The 20,177-nt window shown below is 45.7% G+C and overlaps 1 protein-coding gene and 4 long non-coding RNA genes across 5 annotated transcripts in view; all 5 read right to left on the bottom strand.

Annotated features, from left to right (window-relative positions):
* Positions 1 to 1,445: 1,445 nt before the first annotated feature.
* Positions 1,446 to 2,848, bottom strand: LOC144588858 (uncharacterized). The gene is made up of 2 exons (XR_013544591.1): positions 2,729 to 2,848; positions 1,446 to 2,486 (listed from the first exon to the last, which is right to left on the bottom strand). It is a non-coding gene; the product is annotated as an uncharacterized LOC144588858 (long non-coding RNA).
* A 326-nt stretch (positions 2,849 to 3,174) lies between these two features.
* LOC140706422 (uncharacterized) overlaps positions 3,175 to 20,177 on the bottom strand; it is a 98,335-nt gene continuing 81,332 nt past the window's right edge. Inside the window, exons 4-12 of the mRNA XM_078393071.1 lie at positions 16,956 to 17,038; positions 6,243 to 6,315; positions 5,941 to 6,023; positions 5,138 to 5,195; positions 4,431 to 4,513; positions 4,065 to 4,119; positions 3,898 to 3,965; positions 3,459 to 3,513; positions 3,175 to 3,222 (exon numbers count right to left, since the gene is read on the bottom strand). Of these exons, the coding sequence (XP_078249197.1) occupies positions 3,175 to 3,222; positions 3,459 to 3,513; positions 3,898 to 3,965; positions 4,065 to 4,119; positions 4,431 to 4,513; positions 5,138 to 5,195; positions 5,941 to 6,023; positions 6,243 to 6,315; positions 16,956 to 17,038 (606 nt within the window). The remainder of the gene's footprint in view (positions 3,223 to 3,458; positions 3,514 to 3,897; positions 3,966 to 4,064; positions 4,120 to 4,430; positions 4,514 to 5,137; positions 5,196 to 5,940; positions 6,024 to 6,242; positions 6,316 to 16,955; positions 17,039 to 20,177) is intronic.
* Positions 6,360 to 8,926, bottom strand: LOC144588852 (uncharacterized). The gene is made up of 4 exons (XR_013544585.1): positions 8,240 to 8,926; positions 7,498 to 7,577; positions 6,926 to 6,980; positions 6,360 to 6,725 (listed from the first exon to the last, which is right to left on the bottom strand). It is a non-coding gene; the product is annotated as an uncharacterized LOC144588852 (long non-coding RNA).
* On the bottom strand, positions 11,797 to 13,877 carry LOC144588854 (uncharacterized). Its single transcript, XR_013544587.1, has 4 exons — positions 13,819 to 13,877; positions 13,515 to 13,582; positions 13,080 to 13,201; positions 11,797 to 12,837 (listed from the first exon to the last, which is right to left on the bottom strand). It is a non-coding gene; the product is annotated as an uncharacterized LOC144588854 (long non-coding RNA).
* LOC144588855 (uncharacterized) lies at positions 14,254 to 16,060 on the bottom strand. The gene is made up of 4 exons (XR_013544588.1): positions 15,499 to 16,060; positions 14,788 to 14,870; positions 14,422 to 14,476; positions 14,254 to 14,322 (listed from the first exon to the last, which is right to left on the bottom strand). It is a non-coding gene; the product is annotated as an uncharacterized LOC144588855 (long non-coding RNA).

Below are 20,177 nucleotides of genomic sequence, written 5' to 3'. Positions count from 1 at the left end.
CTGGACTAGATGAGCCCTTGGCCTGATCCAGCAGGGCTCTTCTTATATTCCAACTATGGAAACCTAGCTCAAATCACGGCCTGCCTATGGGATCTCTGTAGTTGGGGGAAAGGATATGGGTAAAACCAGTTCTGAAGGAGCTCCAGATAGTAACTTTGGTCATATGGGAATGTGCGTGGTTTCTCTTTTACTCTCTAAAGAGCCCCAAGTAGTCTGTGTTCACTAATTGGGCAGCAGATCCATCAAATAAATAAATAAATAAATAAATAAATAAATAAATAAATAAATAAATAAATAAATAAATACCCACACACATACATACATAAAAACATACATGCATACTGTCCTTACAAGTTTTGTGGTGTCTTTAGATGTAAGAAAATGTCTATGTTAGATAATCATACTGAGGTCATTAAAATGGTACAGTGTTATCAGCCTTCATCCACAGATTTTTCCTATCTGGAAGGTTTGGTCCTCCATCTTAGGTCTCGGATCATCACAAATCTCCCTGGGGAATTCAAAATTGCTTCTCTCAGGTGTAATCCTACAGGGACCTTTTTTGATGGGAAATAGAGCAAATATACATAACAAAAGCAATCCAAATATCGAAGGAATACATTGTGTCACTTTAAAGATTAACTATATATTTCACTGAGTATTTTGGGGGACTGAGGTCCATTTTCACATGCACACAGGGGGTTCTTTCTCTCTCTTTGTACCTCCCTCTCTCTGATTTTTATACAACCCCCATCTGGCTCAGGGTAACTCTGGACAGTTTACAACCAACACTGTCCAGTTATAAAAGGGGCAAAGATGTAGCATTCATTTCAAAGATTGGAACACAGAGCAGCTAATGGGCTAAGCAAGCACTTATGAGCACTGCTTAAAATCAGAGTAAAATCCAACTTGCTGGGTTATCGATGAGTGTATCTGAAAGAAAATATACTGCAATTGGATTGAGAAAAGACCAGTTAAGAAAAAGGCATTGCTCAGTTCCCATCCTGAGAACAAAACTTCCTAGGCTTGTCAGTTATATCCCACCCCAGGGAACTCACAGCAGTGACTGGGAACCTCATTGGAATCTCCTGCGAGGTTTTGTAATGGCTGAACCTAAGGGGAAGAAGCCACCAACGCCCTTCTCATAGCTTGCCAAATCCATAGAAAGACTTGGAAAGACCACGTAGTTTAAACATGTCCTTGTTATCCTTTCCCATGGAAAGGAAGACGGAAGATAAAATCTAGAACCCTGGAGAGCTGCAGCCAGCCAAGGTAGCCCAGCCTTCTCTGACTTAGCCCTCACAGTTTCGGCCTCAATGGCCAGGAAAGATGGGAATTGCAACCCAAGCATGCTGAGAAGGTTCTGCTTTTGGAATGACTGGATTAGATGTTCTGATGAATCTTGAGACAGGAAGGAATGTCTTGTGAAAAAAAACATACTACACGTGACTAATTCAACAGTATGATTTATTTATTAAATACACATTTATAATAAAGTTGAGGAAATACATTCATTCACCATTGTTCTTAACATTTCAGGGGGAGAAAAATAGTATTACATAATTTAAAATAATTTGAGGGAAGGTTGCTATGGGGAAGGCAAAAACCCCACATTGCTTAGGAAAAATAGGAAATGTGGGTAAAATTCCTTCCCAGCCCCATCAACTGGCAGCTAACAAATGTCCATAGCAAGAAAAGACACTTAACAAGGGAAAGGAAGGGGGGAGGTTCTTTCACTGAACCTCAAAGCAGGAACACTCCGGGTGGGGGGGAAAGTTGCCGCTCTTCTTTCTTCTTCCCAGGTCTTGACTTCTCGAATGGTGGGGAGAGGCGGACCTGTGGCAAGAACCAAACAGTGTCAGCAAGGATGCTCCTGCTCCTCCTCCCTTGCCATTCCAGCTGCGAAACCCCATGAACAGCTCAGTTCACCCCGGGAGCAGGTTGTAGAAACCAGCGGGGTGGGAGAAAGGGGGAAATGAACAGAGGAAGGAGGTTTGGAGGCAGCTGGAGGGGAAGGGGAGGAGAAGCAGAACAGCCTGGCTGGGGAAAGGGGTTGGAGAGGTTGCCTTTTCAGTGCTGCCACTGCTCCAGATATGCAATGGCAACACAGGCCTGGAAGGGAAGGAGTTGTGGGGGACGAGGAGAGAAACGATGGGGTGGTGGTGCCCCACCTCCTGACCGATGTTGCTAACAGGACCTTCCTCTGCTGTTGGGGCCAATTCTCCTTGCTCATGTTCAGCAGAGAAAACCCTCGCCCGTTTCCTGCTGGTCTGGAGCTTCATGATCTTTCCAGGCCATTAGGTGAGGAGGCACCATCCCGCACCCTGCAAAGTGAGGGTAGGGAGGAAAGAGCCTTCTGGAGACTTAAGGGCAGGGCTTCCCTGGGTCAGGAGGTGGAGCAGCCCACCCACATCGTTTCTCTTCCAGATACCTTCCCTTTTTAGCCATGGTGCAGCTGAACTGTCCTTTCACTCATGGTGACCTCATTCCTAAAAATAAAAAAGTAAAAATTAAAATTCACATCATAATTTCTCATCTAAGTGGAGATGTAAAAAACAAAGCAACATATTTGTTTATTCCTTCTCTATTTTTTAATTAGCTTACGCTGTGATTTACATCTAACCCCCTTCCCTTCCATGGAGGCCCTGTCTAAAGCAAACTCTGCCCTACACCTCACTAGAGAGCCTCTTCAGTGGAGAAGACTTTGTTTTCTTCCAGCTCTTTTCCTCACCTGTCTGCAGCATCCTGTGTCCGGACAGGAGCAGGGAGAAAGCCTTCTGGAGGTCACCCTTCATCTCAGGAGCAAGTCGCCAGGCTGCAGGGTCCTGGTTGCTCCGCAGATTTCTTCAAGGCCTGGAAAAGGAGAGAAGAGCTAGTGATGTCCTGAATATTGAGATTCATTTGAACCCCCCCCCCCATGCCAGAGATTACATTTGAACCACAGCCCCTTCTCAAAGGCCACGTTTGTACATTTCTACGATGGCTGTTCTCAGCAGCGTAGAAATCTACAGCCTGACGTACGCAGAGGGATACCTTCTAAAATGAAAAGGCCACCTGCCACCCACCCTCTTAGTCATTCTTCTTCCGAAGGGGCGGCAACCCCTGAGTGGCTTCAGACGTCCTTTAGCTCAGCTTTCCTTAGATAAGGATACTCTACCTTGCGGTCACAGACCAAGGCTACCACTCCTCTCGCTCCAGGCTCCTGATGAGGTCTTCTAAGGAATCCTATCAAGGAGAGTGAAGTGTTCAAGCCAAGGCTGCCTTGCTCCCCAAACTAAGGCTGAAGCAAGATTAGCCCACACTTAGAGCAGGAACAGGCCTGTTAGGGCTGTTTTTGCTAGCTGAGTTTGCCATTCTAATGTGAGTAAAGCTTAGCCTTTTGGGGAAAAAAGGGATTCCCCTTAAGGTCAGGGTGTTTGACATCCTTCCTGATACACCGTTTCTGCCCTCTCCTTCCTTACCGAAGGGGAGAGAGCCTTTTCCATGGTGAATGAATCCTCCTGTCGCTCGGAGACCCTAGAAGAAAGTGACCACTCATTGAGGACCCGAAGACCTTGCAGTGAATTGGTCCTTTTCACCCAACATCGTGAGAATAGGGACCAAGTTCTTCTGCTTAGAAATATCTTGGATCCCCTTTTCAGCACGTGCCTAACTTGTCTCCCTTTTTTTTCTGGACCTCCAGTTCCACTGAGCATCCACTGGGCCCAGAAAACAGCTGCTGAAAACTCTTATCTATACGAAACATGAAAGCAAAGGGTTTAGCCTTGCTTTATAAGAGAATCATTACCCTTGGACTTTTCAGAAAGTCAGCCTCTCCCTTATCTGAACTGAAAATGCCACCCCTACTTCTTAGGGAACGTGCTGTGATTCTTGGGTGTCTTTAGGCTAAATGTACGTTACCTCTCTGAACTGAACATGGGCTTCCTCTCCATCTTCTCCAGGCTCTTGATTATATCTTCTAAGGAATCCTGTCAAGGAGAATCAAGTGTTAAACCCAAGGCTTCCTTGCTCCTTAAGGTGTTTGTCATCCTTCACCATAACAAGGTTTCTGGCCTTTCTTTCCTTACCGAAGGAGAGGGAGACTCATCTTTAGTGAAGGCGCCTTCTCTCGGCTCCGGAATCCTAGAAGAGAGAACCCACCACATGAAAGACAAGAACAGCCCTGCAAACTATGGGTCCCTCCAGCCCAATAATCCAAGAGAGGCACCAGATCTCCTGCCTCGGATACTCTTGGATCTCTTATTTAGTGACTGACCCGCTGTCATCTGTGACTTCTAGATCCACTCTCATAACACCCAGCCTTGAGCAAAGCAGCAGCCGGAAGCAGCTACGTGCTCATCAAGGTGCCCATATGTACTGTGACCCAGGCTTTGGGCGGGTTGTGTGTTCTCAGTCCAGCCCCCGAAACACCAAAACCTCAGCAAATAGATTACCTGGTTGGATGGGGAGAAGGCATAAATGCTTCCTCTGGCACACTGCCCAAATCATCGTGGGTCCCCTGTTCTTCTGAGGAATCCTAGGAATGGAATTCATAAATATCTTACCCAGTTTCAAAGAAAAGCTTTTCTAATGCCAAACAGCCAGGCAAGCTGTACAGTCACGTGCCCCATAAAAAGGGAATAATAGACCACTTTTTCAGTTTTATCTACGTAGAAAACCCTGAAGAGGTTTGGTGTATGTGTGAATGGAGGGAACAGAATTATTATTATGCCAAGACCAGGGCTTAAACCTGAGAACTATGGTTAGGCCATGCTTCCAGAATGACGACCGCATTCTGAGTCAGGCCTGTTGTCAGTCCTCAAGTTTCTGAAAGAAGGACCAGTCCCTTCAACAGAATTGATTCCTCTTCAGAGAAGGAGCATCTGACTTCTTCCCGGCTGGATTAACTTCTCTGGGAAGTGCAGCCCCCTTAGAGTTGGCGGGAACAGGAATGAAGAAATGGGAAGGGGGAAGGACAACCAGACCGTTATCTCCCCATTGAAAGACTTTTGTGAGGTTTCAGAAGAGGAAAAGGAGTGCTGGGAACCAGGCAAATGAAAGGGGAAAGAAGGAATCCCAGAGAAAACTTTGGTTGGATTTAGGACTATGCCTCCCTCCGACTTTTGCTCTTTTACGTGCCAGGCAGGCTTTCCTGTCTTACCCAAACAGAGAAGGACTCTTCAACAGTGAAGGTTTGGTTCCTCTGTGTCTGCAGGATGCTAGAAAGGGAGAGGGGAGGAGAGAAGTGATGGGTCAGAAAAGAAAAGCAGAGGAGGAGCCCTGCTGTGCCAGACACAACTATGAAAGAGTGAGCAACCAGATCCCCCTGGAAGCTGAGAAAGATGCCAGCAAGACAACAGAGAGCATATCAATTGCTCCTTCATTACACAGACAATGAATTATGTCCCAGGCCAAGGTCTAATTTTACCATGAGAATCAAGGAAATACTGGGAGGCTTCAGACAACACAACAAGTTAGACACCAGACGGAGAGGGTTATTGCCTCTTATTGTGCAACATTACTGTGATGATGTTTGAGCCTTCTTGGTTACCACTGTCTGAAGGAGCAGTCAAAGAAAGCAAGGGTATCTCTCTACTTTTGTTTCCCTTGTGTCCTCTGCCAGCGGACAGATTCCTTTTCTGGTTGGTTCCCTCTCAACAGAGTGCGGAAGGAACCCAAGGACAAATTTTTCTCTACTGACCAAAAGGTAACAAATATAGGGAGGGGGGAGCAGAGCGTCTTGGTGCCAGGACACCCAGCAGACACATTTAACGCTTCAAGTGAGAGGAGCTGAACAAAGGGCACCAGCATGTTGCTGATCCACAACAAGGCGGAGGGCTTGGCTTAACGTTCTTTGAGAATCCACCCCCTCAATCCCTAAAAAGTGAAGTGACCAAAGTGGGGCAGACCTCTTGCAAAAACAGATGCCCTCCCTGACCCTTCCCCTACCTGAGAAGGGCCTACCTGGCCAAATTGGGAGAAGGGAACCACTCCTCATCCTTGATGCTGCTCACATCATCCAGGGTGTCCTGCTGGTCTTGGTATTCCTAGGAACCAAAACGGTGAGTGTGTTAATTCACTAATTTCCCTTAAATTAAGCTTACCCCAGGCTCTGCCCAAGGCTGTACTCAGGGCATGCGGGGGTCAACCTTTACCGAATTAGACCGTCTTAGAGCCTTTTTCAGCTGGATGTTTTGGCTCCTCTTATCCAGCCACCCCACCCCAACCTCTGCCTTTCATCCAGCGCACAAGCCTCCATTTCTCACCAAGGGGCCAGAGCTCTCTTCCACATCATAAGTCTCGTTCCTCCTTGGCTCCCATGCACTGAGGGAGAAAGTCCTAGAGTGCAAACATAAGGCAATGAAATCATAAGGAAAGAAAAGGGCGTGGATAACCCTGCTGGACTCTCCATCCAGTTTTCCTCCAGTTTTATGCAAAGTGGAAGGTGGGCCGGGAATTGAAACAACCCAACAGAATACTTGGAACTGGATCTGCTTTCAGTCCAAAAAGAGATTAAAGCAGGGCAAGGGTGTAAGTGGGAATAAGGACGCTCAATCCACCAGGACACTGCTCATCCTTAAGAAGCCAGGAGTTCTATTTTGTTGCTCCCTGAAATTACACACTCAACTCTTCCAAGATAAAAAAAAAAAAAAAAACATAGCTTACATGTCAGATGTGGGGGTAGGGATGCAGTCTTCATCATTGATGCTCCTTATATTATTAAGAGTGCCTTCGCTGTTGAGGAAATCCTAGGAATCAAAATCATGTGGGTGTTACTTAATTCATGTCAAAGCCAAGCCTGCCCTTGTCCCAGCCAGGATTACATTCATGGTTACCGGAGGGGCGGGGGAGCAAAGTATACTCCATGGTGCCCTCCGGCATCGTGACTACTCTTACTGCCCACCACCCATCCCCCCTTTCTACCAGGGGACATCCCTTCATTTCTTACCCGGGGGCTGGAGTTTTCTTCAACCTCGTAGGTCACGTTCGTAGGCTCTGGTGGACTAAGGAGGAAATCCACAAATTGCAATTGTAAGGCAAGGAATCCGTGAGGAAAACCTCGCAGGACTCTGCCCTTCTGCAGCCCAGCATGCCCACATGAGCCAGCCATATACCTTTCTAAAGTTTATGTTTGGCTAGCACATTCTGGTAGTATTGTTTTAGTCTCAGCAATCAGGCCTTCAAAATAAGCCCCTGTTGGTCTCCCATTAGGTTATTAGGCTGAAACTAAGCTCCTCAAAGATTGCATATATAAGTCAAGAAAAACAAATTCCATGAGAAACTGATGCCTTTCACCACTTCTGGGAGCACTGCTTCTAGACCAGGGTTAAGCACATGCTCTAGAGACCCTGAATTATTCCTTAATCCGTGCCTATGCAAGTACGAGAAAGTGTTTTTGCCCCACATTCTTCATTTCCTCTCTATGTTTCTCTCCCCCTCAGCCCGACAAGTTCCTTCATTTGCTGTTCCAGGTTTGCTTGGAAGCCCCTTGGGATCAGGGACCTGATTTTGTCACCTTACCTGGCAGGAGGGGCCTCAGGAGCCTCTTCTTCCTTTGTGGTGCTGGAGAAGCAACACAGCAGCCACCACCACTTGGCTTTCTGCAGAAGAGAGCAGAGGATATGGATGGCAGGGGTGTGGGTGTGGGTGCAGGCCAGGCCCTCCTAAAACATCCATCACCCACCATCTCCTTGTCCCCGAGTGCACAGAGGGTGCCTCAAAATAAGAAGCATCAGATAATAGATTTGTGCCTTCCACCTGCCCCTTGAATCTGCTTGGGAGCCTTTGGGGCAGAGGGGAGGGTGTTCCCCAGGGAGAAGGGCTGGGGAGAGAACAAAGCCTGTCCTTTTTTTGGCACAATGTACCTGACTGTGTTGAGAAGATTGATATTTTCTATTTGCACATTTCATTTCGTTTTCTAGGTTAGAATTCTAATCCACTGAAAAGATTTTCTCTTCCAAAATCTGGAAAAAGCTGTTTGGAGTTTAACTTTAGAACTCTGAAGCCAAACCCCTTGTTCACGGGGCAGGTGTAAGGAGTGTGGGGGTCGTGTATCCTTTTTCCAGCACAGAACCAAGTCTGCTGCTCCAACCCTCCTTGGTCTTATTGCTCAGAACAGTTCTTCTCAGGACAGTATCTTGATAAGTCTGGGGTGCAAGTCAAGGCACCTGGCTCTGTCCCCTCTCCATAGGGCCTCCCCTTCCCCCCAAGATATCAAGGGGAGCTCCAGCCCACCCCCCTTCCCAAGGCGGCCAGAACTTACTCTGTTTCTTCTCAGACGAGGAGCCATGATCTCCAGGGGCTCAAGGACTTGGTCTCACCCAAGTAGAAGGGACGGCACACGGGCGCAAGCAAACACCCCCAGCCAGAAGACCTCGGAGGAGCTTCCAACTGCCACCAAGTCCACTAGGGGACTGAGCAACACAGGACCGGCCCGGAACCTGGTTGCCTTGGCGACCAGGTAAACACCTAAGGTCTGGGAGTTCCGAGCAGTCTTGGCCAGCCTTTGAGTCCAAACAGAAAAGAGCTCTCCCTTTGGAGCCAAGCTTGGCCATGGAGGCTGCCAGCTCCCTTTCCGGCCTGGCTCCTCTGCGTCTGGCAGAAGCATTCGGACAAATAGAAACATGCACTCTTGACAACACATGCAAAGTTGCCCACAGACAAAGATGGCTTCAAAAATGGAGAAACAAACAGTGTTAAAGACTTAGTTTTTACATGTCCCGCTACAATCCCTCAGACGTTTATCCAATAGAGCCCAGGAACCAGAAACTGCCAGAAGGCTTTCAGGAGGGGGGTGCAGAGTAATCTTACAAGGATTTTAGAAGTCCCTGTGGCTCCTTTCTTTCTGGGAGAGTCAAAGGCTTTCTTCCTGCAATTTGGTCACAAAAATGTGTCTGATAAATGGCCCAGTGCCACTTTGTTTTGTGACTGGTCTCCCATAATGTAGAAAGAACTGAAATTAAACATGAATGGGTGCTGTATAGCCTGAGGAAGAAGGATTTTACATATCAAAACTTGAAATATCATGTTTGTTTGTTTGTTTGTTTATTTGTTTGTTTGTTTAAAAAACCCATGGTAATTTAAATTAGGGTTTCCCAAGCAGGAAGAAGCTTTGTTTTTGGATGTCAATTGAATTTAAAGTCTGAGAACTCACTATCCATTCTCAGAGTGTTTGGCTGAGAAAGTGAAATGAACAGGATGTTAGAATACTAGTAGTGTTTATTTATTTTATTTATTTATTTACAATATTTTTTAGCCGCACCATTGCCAGTGGCTTGCATAGGAGCAGGCTCTCTGGCCATCTATGTGTTGTAAGAAAATATTTATTTATGAAGGGTTGCAGAAAATCCACATCTTCTTCCTCTTACACACAAAAACACACTCTCTCAAATTCTCACGCACATGCACACAGATGGCATTGTTACCAAAAGGGACCACCCCCTTTGAGGAGGCTGCCTCTCTGTGACATCCCAAGGAACAGGCCTATCCGATTTCTTTATTTCTTTATTCAATTTGTATATCACTCCATTAGTGCAAATGCACTAGTCTGTGCTGTTTACAGTCAACTAAAAGAATACATGGAAGTAAAAATAAAATGCAATACAGTTAATCCACAGATCAAGAAGCGAAAATACCACAATAAAATATGGCATACAAAGCTACCTTTTCCAGTACGATCAGGCAAGGTCCTTTGCATCCATCTGATCACATCTGTTTCACAATGAGAATATGTCATGTAATTCATATTGCTTTCAGTTCTGGTCATCAAACTTCAAAAAAATTATAGCGGAACTGGAAAAGGTGCACAAAAGAGCGACTAAAATGATGACTGGGCTTGGGCACCTCCTTATGAGGAAAGGATTCAGCATTTTAGGCTCTTTTAGTCTAGAGAAAAGGTGTCTGAGTGGGGACATGACTGAGATAAAAGTATGCAGGAGATGCATAAAGTGGTTAGAGGGAAGCTCTTTTAACCTCTCACGCAATACCAGAACCAGGGGACATCAACTCAAATTTAGTTTTGGGAGAGTGAGAAGAGACAAAAGAAAATATTTCCTGACCCAGCATGTTGTTAGTCTGTGGAACTCCTTGCCGCAGGATGTTGTGATGTCATCTGCCCTAAATGCCTTTAAAAGGGGATTGGACAGATTCCTAGAGGAACAGTCGATCGCAGGTTACAAGCCGTGATGGGGATCTATAATCTCCAGGTTTAAAAGAAAGGTACCTCCAAATGCCAGACGCAGGGGAGAGGTATCAGGAGACAGGGATCTAGCTGTCTCATGTGCTTCCAGAGGCATCTGGCGGGGCCACAGTGATATACCAGAAACTGGACTAGATGAGCCCTTGGCCTGATCCAGCAGGGCTCTTCTTATATTCCAACTATGGAAACCTAGCTCAAATCACGGCCTGCCTATGGGATCTTTAGTTGGGGGAAAGGATATGGGTAAAACCAGTTCTGAAGGAGCTCCAGATAGTAACTTTGGTCATATGGGAATGTGCATGGTTTCTCTTTTACTCTCTAAAGAGCCCCAAGTAGTCTGTGTTCACTAATTGGGCAGCAGATCCATCAAATAAATAAATAAATAAATAAATAAATAAATAAATAAATAAATAAATAAATAAATAAATAAATAAATAAATAAATAAATAAATAAATAAATAAATAAATAAATACCGACCTACCCACACACATACATACATAAAAACATACATGCATCCTGTCCTTACAAGTTTTGTGGTGTCTTTAGATGTAAGAAAATGTCTATGTTAGATAATCATACTGAGGTCATTAAAATGGTACAGTGTTATCAGCCTTCATCCACAGATTTTTCCTATCTGGAAGGTTTGGCCCTCCATCTGAGGTCTCGGATCATCACAAATCTCCCTGGGGAATTCAAAATTGCTTCTCTCAGGTGTACTCCTACAGGGACCTTTTTTGATGGGAAATAGAGCAAATATACATAACAAAAGCAATCCAAATATCGAAGGAATACATTGTGTCACTTTAAAGATTAACTATATATTTCACTGAGTATTTTGGGGGACTGAGGTCCATTTTCACATGCACACAGGGGGTTCTTTCTCTCTCTTTGTACCTCCCTCTCTCTGATTTTTATACAACCCCCATCTGGCTCAGGGTAACTCTGGACAGTTTACAACCAACACTGTCCAGTTATAAAAGGGGCAAAGATGTAGCATTCATTTCAAAGATTGGAACACAGAGCAGCTAATGGGCTAAGCAAGCACTTATGAGCACTGCTTAAAATCAGAGTAAAATCCAACTTGCTGGGTTATCGATGAGTGTATCTGAAAGAAAATATACTGCAATTGGATTGAGAAAAGACCAGTTAAGAAAAAGGACATTGCTCAGTTCCCATCCTGAGAACAAAACTTCCTAGGCTTGTCAGTTATATCCCACCCCAGGGAACTCACAGCAATGACTGGGAACCTCATTGGAATCTCCTGCGAGGTGTTGTAATGGCTGAACCTAAGGGGAAGAAGCCACCAACGCCCTTCTCATAGCTTGCCAAATCCATAGAAAGACTTGGAAAGACCACGTAGTTTAAACATGTCCTTGTTATCCTTTCCCATGGAAAGGAAGACGGAAGATAAAATCTAGAACCCTGGAGAGCTGCAGCCAGCCAAGGTAGCCCAGCCTTCTCTGACTTAGCCCTCACAGTTTCGGCCTCAATGGCCAGGAAAGATGGGAATTGCAACCCAAGCATGCTGAGAAGGTTCTGCTTTTGGAATGACTGGATTAGATGTTCTGATGAATCTTGAGACAGGAAGGAATGTCTTGTGAAAAAAAACATACTACACGTGACTAATTCAACAGTATGATTTATTTATTAAATACACATTTATAATAAAGTTGAGGAAATACATTCATTCACCATTGTTCTTAACATTTCAGGGGGAGAAAAATAGTATTACATAATTTAAAATAATTTGAGGGAAGGTTGCTATGGGGAAGGCAAAAACCCCACATTGCTTAGGAAAAATAGGAAATGTGGGTAAAATTCCTTCCCAGCCCCATCAACTGGCAGCTAACAAATGTCCATAGCAAGAAAAGCCACTTGACAAGGGAAAGGAAAGGGGGGAGGTTCTTTCACTGAACCTCAAAGCAGGAACACTCCGGGGGGGGGGGACGTTGCCACTCTTCTTTCTTCTTCCCAGGTCTTGACTTCTCGAATGGTGGGGAGAGGCGGACCTGTGGCAAGAACCAAACAGTGTCAGCAAGGATGCTCCTGCTCCTCCTCCCTTGCCATTCCAGCTGCGAAACCCCATGAACAGCTCGGTTCACCCAGGGAGCAGGTTGTAGAAACCAGCGGGGTGGGAGGAAGGGGGAAATGAACGGAGGGAGGAGGTATGGAGGCAGCTGGAGGGGAAGGGGAGGAGAAGCAGAACAGCCTGGCTGGGGAAAGGGGTTGGAGAGGTTGCCTTTTCAGTGTTGCCACTGCTCCAGATAAGCAACGGCAACACAGGCCTGGAAGGGAAGGAGTTGTGGGGGACGAGGAGAGAAACGATGGGGTGGTGGTGCCCCACCTCCAGACCGCTGTTGCTAACAGGACCTTCCTCTGCTGTTGGGGCCAATTCTCCTTGCTCATGTTCAGCAGAGAAAACTCTCGCCCGTTTCCTGCTGGTCTGGAGCTCCATGATCTTTCCAGGCCATTAGGTGAGGAGGCACCATCCCGCACCCTGCAAAGTGAGGGTAGGGAGGAAAGGGCCTTCTGGAGACTTAAGGGCAGGGCTTCCCTGGGTCAGGAGGTGGAGCAGCACACCCACATCGTTTCACTTCCAGATACCTTCCCTTTTAAGCCAAGATGCAGCTGAACTGTCCTTTCACTCAAGGTGACCTCATTCCTAAAAATAAAAAAGTAAAAATTAAAATTCACATCATAATTTCTCATCTAAGTGGAGATGTAAAAAACAAAGCAACATATTTGTTTACTCCTTCTCTATTTTTTAATTAGCTTACACTGTGATTTACATCTAACCCCCTTCCCTTCCATGGAGGCCCTGTCTAAAGCAAACTCAGCCCTACACCTCACTAGAGAGCCTCTTCAATGGAGAAGACTTTGTTTTCTTCCAGCTCTTTTCCTTACCTGTCTGCAGCATCCTGTGTCCGAACAGGAGCAGGGAGAAAGCCTTCTGGAGGTCGCCCTTCATCTCAGGAGCAAGTCGCCGGGCTGCAGGGTCCTGGTTGCTCCGCAGATTTCTTCAAGGCCTGGAAAAGGAGAGAAGAGCTAGTGATGGCCTGAATATTGAGATTCATTTGAAACCCCCCCCCATGCCAGATATTACATTTGAACCACAACCCCTTTTCAAAGGCCACGTTTGTACATTTCTACTATGGCAGTTCTCAACAGCATAGAAATCTACAGCCAGGTGTACGCAGAGGGCTACCTCCTCAAATGAAAATAACAGTCTGGCTGTGCTGCCACCCACCCTCTTAGTCATTCTTCTTCAGAAGGGGCTGCAACCCCTGAGTGGCTTCAGACGTCCTTTAGCTCAGCTTTCCTTAGATAAGGATACTCTACCTTGCGGTGTCAGACCAAGGCTACCACTCCTCTCGCTCCAGGCTCCTGATGAGGTCTTCTAAGGAATCCTATCGAGGAGAGTGAAGTGTTCAAGCCAAGGCTGCCTTGCTCCCCAAACTAAGGCTGAAGCAAGATTAGCCCACACTTAGAGCAGGAACAGGCCTGTTAGGGCTGTTTTTGCTAGCTGAGTTTGCCATTCTATTGTGAGTAAAGCTTAGCCTTTTGGGAAAAAAAGGGATTCCCCTTAAGGTCAGGGTGTTTGACATCCTTCCTGATACACCCTTTCTGCCCTCTCCTTCCTTACCGAAGGGGAGAGAGCCTTTTCCATGGTGAATGAATCCTCCTGTCGCTCGGAGACCCTAGAAGAAAGTGACCACTCATTGAGGACCCGAAGACCTTGCAGTGAATTGGTCCTTTTCACCCAACATCGTGAGAATAGGGACCAAGTTCTTCTGCTTAGAAATATCTTGGATCCCCTTTTCAGCATGTGCCTAACTTGTCTCCCTTTTTTTTCTGGACCTCCAGTTCCACTGAGCATCCACTGGGCCCAGAAAACAGCTGCTGAAAACTCTTATCTATACTAAACATGAAAGCAAAGGCTTTAGCCTTGCTTTATAAGAGAATCATTACGCTTGGACTTTTCAGAATGTAAGCCTCTCCCTTATGTGAACTCAAAAGGCCACTCCTTCTTAGGGAAGGTGCTGTGATTCTTGGGTGTCTTTAGGCTAAATTTATGGTACCTCTCTGGACTGAACAATGGCTCCCTCTCCATCTTCTCCAGGCTCTTGATTATATCTTCTAAGGAATCCTGTCAAGGAGAATCAAATGTTAAACCCAAGGCTTCCTTGCTCCTTAAGGTGTTTGTCATCCTTCACCATAAAAAGGTTTCTGGCCTTTCTTTCCTTACCGAAGGAGAGGGAGACTCATCTTTAGTGAAGGCGCCTTCTCTCGGCTCCGGAACCCTAGAGGAAAGAACCCACCGCATGAAAGACAAGAACAGCCCTGCAAACTATGGGTCCCTCCAGCCGAATAATCCAAGAGAGGCACCAGATCTCCTGCCTCGGATACTCTTGGATCTCTTATTTAGTGACTGACTCGCTGTCATCTGTGACTTCTAGATCCACTCTCATAACACCCAGCCTTGAGCAAAGCAGCGGCCGGAAGCAGCTACGTGCTCATCAAGGTGCCCATATATAGTGTGACCCAGGCTTTGGGCGGGTTGTGTCTTCTCAGTCCAGCCCCCGAAACACCAAAACCTCAGCAAATAGATTACCTGGTTGGATGGGGAGAAGGCATAAATGCTTCCTCTAGCACACTGCCCAAATCATCCTGGGTCCCCTGTTCTTCTGAGGAATCCTAGGAATGGAATTCATAAATATCTTACCCAGTTTCAAAGAAAAGCTTCTCTAATGCCAAACAGCCAGGCAAGCTGTACAGCCACGTGCCCCATAAAAAGGGAATAATAGACCACCTTTTCAGTTTTATCTACGTAGAAAACCCTGAAGAGGTTCGGTGTATGTGTGAATGGACTTGATGGCACATAATTACCATTAAGCGAAGACCAGGGCTTAAACCTGAGAACTATGGTTAGGCCATGCTTCCAGAATGACGACCGCATTCTGAGTCAGGCCTGTTGTCAGTCCTCAAGTTTCTGAAACAAGGACCATTCCCTTCAACAGAATTGATTCCTCTTCAGAGAAGGAGCATCTGACTTTTTCCCGGCTGGATTAACTTCTCTGGGAGTTGCAGCTGCCTTAGAGGTGGCGGGAACGGGAGTGAAGAAATGGCAAGGGGGAAGGACAACCAGACCGTTATCTCCCCATTGAAAGACTTTTGTGGGATTTCAGAAGAGGAAAAGGAGTGGTGGGAACCAGGCAAATGAAAGGGAAAGAAGGAACCCCAGAGAAAACTCTGGATGGATTTTGGACCATGCCTCCCTCCGACTTTTGCTCTTTTACGTGCCAGGCAGGCTTTCCTGTCTTACCCAAACAGAGAAGGACTCTTCAACAGTGAAGGTTTGGTTCCTCTGTGTCTGCAGGACGCTAGAAAGGGAGAGGGGAGGAGAGAAAAGATGGGTCAGAAAAGAAAAGCAGAGGAGGAGCCCCGCTGTGCCAGACACAACTATGAAAGAGTGAGCAACCAGATCCCCCTGGAAGCTGAGAAAGATGCCAGGAAGACAACAGAGAGGATATCTTTTGTTCCTTCATTACACAGACAATGAATTATGTCCCAGGCCAAGGTCTAATTTTACCATGAGAATCAAGGAAATACTGGGAGGCTTCAGACAACACAACAAGTTAGACACCAGACGGAGAGGGTTATTGCATCTTATTGTGCAACATTACTGTGATGATGTATGAGCCTTCTTGGTTACCACTGTCTGAAGGAGCAATCAAAGAAAGCAAGGGTATCTCTCTACTTTTGTTTCCCTTGTGTCCTCTGCCAGCGGACAGATTCCTTTTCTGGTTGGTTCCCTCTCAACAGAGTGCGGAAGGAACCCAAGGACAAATTTTTCTCCACTGAACAGAAGGGAACAAATATGGAGAGGGGGGGAGCAGAGCGTCTTGGTACCAGGACACCGAGCAGACACATTTAACGCTTCAAGTGAGAGGAGCTGAACAAAGGGCACCAGCAGGATGCTGATCCACAACAAGGCGGAGGGCTTGGCTTATTGTTCCTTGAGAATCCACCCCCTCACTCTCTAAAAAGTGAAGTGACCAAAGTGGGACAGACCTCTTGCAAAAACAGATGCCCTCCCTGACCCTTCCCCTACCTGCGAAAGGCCTACTCGGCTGAGTTGGGAGAAGGGAACCACTCCTCATTCTTGATGCTGCTCACATCATCCAGCGTGTCCTGTTGGTCTTGGTAAACCTAGGAACCCAAACGGTGCATGTGTTAATTCACTCATTTCCCTAAAATTAAGCTTACCCCAGGCTCTGCCCAAGGCTGTACTCAGGGCATGTGGGCGTCAACCTTTACCCAATTCGACCATCTTTGAGCATTTTGCAGCTGGATGTCTTGGCTACTTTTTTCAAGCCCCACCACCCCAACCTCTGCCTTTCATCCAGCGCACAAGCCTCCCTTTCTCACCAAGGGGCCAGAGCTCTCTTCCACATCATAAGTCTCATTCTTCCTTCACTCCCATGCACTGAGGGAGAAAGTCCTAGAGTACAAACATAAGGCAATGAAATCATAAGGAAAGAAAATGGCGTGGATAACCCTGCTGGATTCTCCATCACATTTTCCTCCAGTTTTAGGCAAATACTGGGAACTGATGTGCTTTCAGTCCAAAAGGAGCTCAAAGCAGGGCAAAAGTGTAAGTGGGAATAGGGACACTCAATCCACCAGGACACTACTCATCCTTAAGAAGCCAAGGGTTCTATTTTGTTGCTCCCTGAAATTACACACTCAACTCTTCCAAGATAAAAATACAGAGCCTACATGTCAGATGTGGGGCTAGGGGTGCACTCTTCATTGTTGATGCTCCTTATATCATCAATGGTTTCTTCGCTGTCAAGGAAATCCTAGGAATCAAAATCATGTGGGTGTTACTTAATTCATGTCAAAGCCAAGCCTGCCCTTGTCCCAGCCAGGATTACATTCATGTTTACTGGAGGCAAGGGGGAGCAAAGTGTACTCCATGGTGCCCTCTGGCATCAGCCATCAGCTGGATATTGTGGCTACTCTTACTGCCCACCACCCATCCCCCCTTTCTACCAGGGGACATCCCTTCATTTCTTACCCGGGGGCTGGAGTTTTCTTCAACCTCATACGTCACATTCTTTGTCTCTGGTGGACTAAGGAGGAAATCCACAAATTGCAATTGTAAGGCAAGGAATCCGTGAGGAAAACCTCGCAGGACTCTGCCCTTCTGCAGCCCAGCATGCCCACATGAGCCAGCCATATACCTTTCTAAAGTTTATGTTTGGCTAGCACATTCTGGTAGTATTGTTTTAGTCTCAGCAATCAGGCCTTCAAATTAAGCCCCTGTTGGTCTCCCAGATAGTAACTTTGGTCATATCAAAATGTGCGTGGTTTCTCTTTTACTCTCTAAAGAGCCCTGAGTAGTGTGTGTTCACTAACTGGGCAGCAGATGCATTTATTTATTTATTTATTCTATTTGAACACCGCGTATCTGGTCAATACGACCTCTCTAGGTGTCATCAAATAAATAAATAAATAAATAAATAAATACATACATACATACACACACACCCATACATACATACATACATTAACACATACACACACACAAACACACACAAACACATACATACATACATACATACATACATACATACATACATACATACATACATACATACATACATACATACATACATACATACATACATACATACATACATACATTTTTGTGACTTCTTTGCAATCTTTGAAGAGCTTAGTTTCAGTCTAATAATCTAATATATACACTGGAAGATCAACGTGGGCTTAATTTGAAGGTCTCATTACTGAGACTAAAACACTGCCCCAAGAACTCTCTAGGGAGTCACAAACTTTGGAGAAGGAGCTGGCTGGCTTCTGTAAGCATGCTGGGCTGCAGAAGGACACAATTTACAATCTTCTGATTGCTCCTTATGGATTGGGACCAGTTTGGTCACAAAAATGTGTCTGATAAATGGCCCAGCTCCACTGTCTGAAATGTCTGCCTTTCCTTCCCTTTTCTTTCCAGCTCCCCAGCAACACAGTCCCACTCCCAGTTGAGTTCCCTCTGGGACGGGATGTAGGGGGCTGCTCAAGCATCATTGGGAAAATTGCATTAATCTTTCCCCCACTGCCTTTGGAGGTGTTGCTAGTGGTGCATCCGCTGTGCCTTTTGTCCATCACTTTCCGGCCCGCAGTTGCTGTTGAGCTGGACTGGAGGAGAAGAAAGTCCAGCTCTATGCCTCAAGTGCTGATTGTGTGTGATTGCCTCAGTGGGAGTTCTTCTCTCCTGCTACAATTTGCAAGTTCACTTGCTTTGTTTTGTGACTGGTCTCCCATTATTTAGACAGAATTGGAATTAACTGTGAAAGAGTGGTGCGCCGCCTGAGGAAGAGGGATTTCACTTACGAAAGCTTTAAATCGGTGGGTTTTTAAGAGCCTAGTGGGGTTGGGGGTGTAGGGTGCTCCTGTCAGGCAGCCCTGTGAAGAAATAGGTGCGTTCCAGAGCGACCCGGGGGTCTCGCCGGGCTCAGCAGAACCTCCACAGGCAGGGGCAGTCTACCTCAGGGACGCCAAAGGACAAAAAGCAAGGAATGGAAGGGGCAGGCGAGATATGTTACCCTAATCCTTGGAAGGATGGTCTTCAACTAAACTCTTCCGTGGTGTCAAAAAGGGTGGAGACCACTGGTTTAGATTTTTAAAAACAGACAAAATGTAAAGTTTAAAACAGTGTGTTGTGCAAATATAAAAAAGGAATTCAATAAATGTTACATTTAAAAAGTTAGAGTAAAACCAGGGACAATGTAGCAGGAAAAAGCATTGTTTCTGGATGTCAGGCGAATTTAAAGTCTGAGCACCCAGCTCACCATCCATTCTCAGAGGGGGCCAGCCTTCTTTGGCCTGGGTGGAGGTGTTTACATGTGTGTTTGGCTGGGAAAGTGAAACAGATACGATATAAGAACACTGGTAGTAGTTTCTTTCATAAGAGCAGACTCTCTGGCTGTCAACGGCTTGTAAGAAAAAAATTAGATTTGAAACAGTGCAGAAAAGTTCGCATTCTCTCTCACACACACACATACAGAGACACACAGATACCATTGTCAACCTGAGGGACCACCCCTTCTGACAGGGCCATCTCTCTCTGTGACATCACAAGGACCAGGCCTTTGGCTCTGAACTGTCCAGGAGAGGGATGCTGTTGCCCTAGCAACCCCCTGGAAGCCCCTCCTGTCCCAGTCAGCTTCAAGAGAAAGATTAGCCAGAAGGGACAGCTGGGTTGCCCTTGAGGTTCCCTGTCCACAAGGAGCAGCTGGAGATCCCGCAGAGGAGCTGCCCAGGCCAGTTGGATGCAGCCTCCCCCATCCTGCTGAGGGGCATTTTGGTTCTGCTGGAACCATTAACTCTTCACATGTTTCTCTATTTATTGATTAGCATATTCAAATCACAACTGAAGCCTACATTGTGGTACTGCATTTCTTTCTGTGCGGATTCCATTGCGGCTACACCTACCTAGGTGTCCACAATGAAGAGATATTTTTTCAGGAAAAATTGAAATAAACATATTTATACATCAAAACCCCGAATTACATTCGGATGGATTATTTATCTATTGTTTGTTTGTTTGTTTGTTTGTTTGTTTGTTTATTTATTTATTTATTTATTTATTTATTTATTTATTTATTTATTTATTTATTTATTTATTTATTTATTTATTTATTTATTTATTTAACTTTGATTTCTATATATCACTCCATTAGTGCTGCTGTTATCTCTGGGTTGTTTACAGTGAACTAAGAGAATTCATGTAAATAAAAATGAAAGACAAAGTACTGTAACTATTAATACCTCAAGAGGCGAAAATACCGAAATAAAATGCGGCACAGGGCATGTAAACATGCAAAGCAGCAAAGAACCACTCAAGAGCATTACAAAATTTTTATTATCTTTGTGGACACTGTTTCATTGATAAACCAACTTCATCTCACTTCAGATTGTAGC

Source organism: Pogona vitticeps, chromosome 4 (genome assembly GCF_051106095.1).
Source record: "Pogona vitticeps strain Pit_001003342236 chromosome 4, PviZW2.1, whole genome shotgun sequence".
NCBI classification, from domain to species: Eukaryota; Metazoa; Chordata; class Lepidosauria; order Squamata; family Agamidae; genus Pogona; species Pogona vitticeps.
This window is presented reverse-complemented; position numbering and strand designations above follow the sequence as displayed.